Source organism: Zootoca vivipara, chromosome 12 (assembly GCF_965207765.1).
Source record: "Zootoca vivipara chromosome 12, rZooViv2.hap1.1, whole genome shotgun sequence".
NCBI lineage: Eukaryota > Metazoa > Chordata > Lepidosauria > Squamata > Lacertidae > Zootoca > Zootoca vivipara.
In genome coordinates this window covers 29,858,528-29,862,791 of record NC_142595.1, presented here as the reverse complement: position 1 = coordinate 29,862,791, position 4,264 = coordinate 29,858,528, and the positions used below count along the sequence as shown (strand labels likewise).

The window sequence follows — 4,264 nt, the reverse complement described above, 5'->3', positions numbered from 1 at the left end:
ATGGATAATCAAACATCGGTGTCTGAGTTTCTTCTCTTCGAATTCTCAGAAGTTCGGGAACTGCAGGTTCTACACTTCTTTCTCTTCCTTGGAATGTTCTTGGCAACTGTGACAGGGAATCTTCTCATAATCTTGGCAGTAGCTTTTGACCACCGCCTGCACACCCCAATGTACTTCTTTCTGGTGAATTTGGCAATGCAGGACCTTGGCTCTGTTTCAGTCATTATTCCCAAATCCATGGTCAATTCCCTCATGAACACAAGGCACATTTCATATTATGGATGTGTTGTTCAGGTCCTCTTGTTCTTCCTCTTTGTAGGATGCGATGTTTACCTCCTTACAGTCATGGCATACGATCGGTACGTTGCCATTTGTGATCCCCTGCAATATGAAATGGTAATGAACAGGAGAGCTTGCACCCAAATGGTTGCTGGTGTGTGGGTTGGTGGCCTTCTAAATGCAGCTTTAAACACCGGTGGAACATTTTCAATGCCCTTCTGTTCCAATGTTGTCAATCAGTTCTTCTGTGAAATCCCACAGTTACTTAAGCTTGCATGTTCTGACTTGTATCTAATTGAAATTGGAATTGTTATGTTTAGTACTACAGTTGGAGTTGTCTGTTTCATCTTCATCATTGTTACTTATGTACACATCTTCACTGCTGTTCTGAAAATCCCATCAGCCGAGGGAAGAAGAAAGGCCTTCTCAACTTGTCTACCCCACCTCATTGTCTTATCCACATTTTTCCTTACAGCAGGCTTTGCTTATCTCAGGCCCACCTCTAACACTGCCCCACAACTGGATTTGGTGTTTACTATACTATATTCCATGGTTCCACCCATGCTGAATCCATTAATTTACAGCATCAGAAATAAGGACCTCAAGGTTGCCCTGGCAAAACTTTTAGGTCTAAGGTAATCTTTTAAAAAACGCTTTCTCTTTTGTTTTCTTTAAGGAATGGTTTGGTTTGTACTTTCTTGTCATATTATTTTATAGAAAAAAGAAATAAGTGATGCTTGGGATTAAATCTACAATGGACCTGTTAGTGTAATAGTGGAGGAGTGGGGCTAGATTGAATCCTAAACTCATTCAGCTCATTTACATGGTCTAGCACCCTGCATAGTAGACTATTTGAAAGATTTGCTTTCCTTCTGTCAGGCTTAGGCAGAGTAGCAGCCCAGCCTTGCTGCTGAATGGTGTTTGGCTCTAGTGTAACATTACACTGACTTAATATACACCAACTTCTTACATATGAATTTCATGTGTATAGGATTGCTATCTTTGTACATTCTTTCACAGAGAGAATTTAGCAGTTGGAGCAAAGTTTAAAAAGAGTAATACCCAATTTAAGGGCTTCACCACACTTCTACTTGTTCCCTGCTTAGAACTCACAGGTCTGAGTAGCTTTCTGGGTCCAAGCAGTTTTGCCTTTACTCTGCCTCTTTCCTCCTGCTCTTCTGCGCTAAATCAGAGTGAACAGAAATCCCTGGAAAACCTGACTTCTGCTTGTTCCAATTCAGTGCTGAAGATTTTTTTTTTCAACTCTCATGATGTAATCTGTAGCAGCGATTTTCCAAAATACATTTCCATTCCTCCATACTAAGATCCTCTTGTAATTCTCTAGCCCATTTCCTCATAAATGGTCCTCTTTGGGTATCAAATTCAATAATTATAAATATCAACCTGTATCATTTGCTGATGTTAATAAAATTCATAATTTTGGTTCAGCTCTTTTCTCTCCATATTTTCATTAAGTACAATAATGCTCTCTCTCTCTCTCTCTCTCTCTCTCTCTCTCTCTCTCTCTCTCTCTCTCTCTCTCTCTCTCTCTCTCTCATTACAGTGAAACATTTCCCCATTAGTCTGGAGCATAGCTGTCAAGTATCCCGCCCAAAAATGCAGGATAAGCAGTGGACATGCGCAGAAGCAACTTCTAGTGCCGCTCTACCCGATTTTCAGTGCCCAGGCATGGGCGGAGCGGCACCGCAAGTCGCTTCTACATATGTCTGGATGTGTAATTTGGAGGTTTAAGTACATATATGTTGGTATGGGAATTGTTGTGTGATGGGCCAATGGCCGTAATAAATATCTATCTATCTATGTTGGCCATCTCCCTCCCTGAGGCTCATTACTCATTGCTGACATTTCCAAAGGCGAGATCCACCATGGCACTTTAGGCTCTAATACATTTTTAAATTCCTCCCATATATCAAATAATGACTTTTTAAATATGTGATTTGAAAATGATATGTACTCTCCTTTTCTCTCTTTTAGCAGGTAAGCATGCCAGTCTCCAACATTCCTAAATCCTTCCAGTTTAAGCAGCTCCAGATCTTCCAGTAGGAACCACTCCTTCATCCAGCATAGGCAAGATGCGGCATAATATAATTTCAGATTGGGAACTCCCCAACCTCCCCTTTCTTTTGTATCCGTTAATATCCTATATTGTACTCTTGCTTTTTTCCCTTGCCAAATAAAGTTGCTAAGATCCTTCCTCCATGTCTCGAATGTTTCTTTTTTTATTCTAATAGGTAGCATTTGAAACAAGAATATCATTTTTGGTAACACCATCATTTTAATGGCAGGTATCCTACCTGAAAAAGGTAAATTTAATCCCTTCCATTTTTCCAAATCCTCTTTTACAGTTTTCCACGTTTTAGCATAATTATTATCGAATAAATCCACATTATTATTGGTTATCATGATTCCTAGATATTTAACTTTTCTCAATACCTCCCAATTATCTAATTCCTCCTTTCTTATATTTTTGATTATTAATTCAGTTTTTATTATTATTTACTTTTAATCCTGCTACCTCTCCATAGACTACTACATTCTCTTTCAATTTAATTAATGTCTCCACTGGGTCTTCCATCATTATTATAATATCGTCGGCAAAGGCTCTTAATTTAAAATTACTTTTCCCCCACTGTAATGCCTTTGAAATCTTTATCATTTTTAATATCCTTTATCAGAAATTCTAATGACCATATGAACAATAATGGGGATAGCGGACATCCCTGTTGTGTTCCCTTTGATATCTCGAATTCCTTTGTTATATTCCCATTAATAATCAATCTTGCTATTTGTTTGCTATATATTGCATTGATTCCTTCCATAAATCTACCTATCACCCCTAAAAATTTTAATGCCCCTTTCATAAATTCCCAAGCCAGGTTATCAAAGGCCTTTTCGGCGTCCAAAAATAGTAATGCAATCTTCTTGCTGGGATTCCATTCTGCATATTCAAATAAATTTAATAAAGTTCTTATGTTACTAGACATCTTCCTTTGGGGTAAAAAGCCTTGTTGTTCTTTACCTACCACTCTATTCAGGACCTCTTTAATTCTATTGGCCAATATTCCAGCAAATAATTTATAATTGATAATCGATAATGAAATTGGTTTATAATTTCCTATTTCTTCTGACCTCCCTTTATCTTTCGGTATTAAGGTTATAAATGTATCTTGCCACGTCTTGGGTATTACCCCTCTTTCTAAGATCATGTTCACTAATTCTTTATAAAGTTCTGTTAGCTCAATTTTAAATACTTTATAATGTTTCCCCGAGAGGCCATCCATGCCTGGTGATTTCCCCCCAACTCTCCCCAACTCACAAAGTCTTCACTCTTTTGATGGCTGCCTTTTGTTGGCAACCAGGGCTGGAGTGGATGAAAGTTTACCAAGATCAGTCTGGACATGTCTGCACACTTATGGGCTTGGCAGTTAATCACTGACATCAATTCTCCCTATTTTTCTTAAAGGCCATAATAGAAGAAAAAAATATCAAGTTCCCACCTTTTATTTCGGACGTGTCTGAGTAGGCATATTCAATTAGCCCACAAATCTTAAGACAAGAGAATATGGTTCCCAAGTCTAAAGAAAATTTATGGGCCAAAGACAGCTCAAATTAGGCCTTGTTCAACAGAATTAAGAAAGGTTTTTAATTATTATTTTGTGTAAATTGCATATACAAACATATAAATGAGAACAAAATACATCATTTCAGGAAAGTGCATATAAAATGTCTATTTGAATAGTGCACTTTAGAAAATATATACAATTTCAGTGTGCGTGTTTTTTGCACTTTTGTTGCTGCTGCTGCTATTGGCATCCATCTATCTGGAGAGAACATGGGATGAAATCAAACAACTGCAGAATCATAATGCCTTTGAACATTTAAAGTTTAAAAAACTTTTTCTGTCTACTTAGAAGACCTGTTGAACTCAGTTGGTCTTACTCCAACAAGACCCAATCTGCAGCAT

At 37.7% G+C, this 4,264-nt stretch overlaps 1 protein-coding gene across 1 annotated transcript; it reads left to right on the top strand.

Moving 5' to 3' along the window:
- LOC118078458 (olfactory receptor 14J1-like) lies at positions 1–971 on the top strand. The gene has a single exon (XM_035102335.3). The coding sequence runs from the start codon at positions 1–3 to the stop codon at positions 916–918; it is 918 nt and encodes a 305-aa protein (XP_034958226.2). The 3' UTR covers positions 919–971.
- The last annotated feature ends 3,293 nt before the right edge of the window (positions 972–4,264 follow it).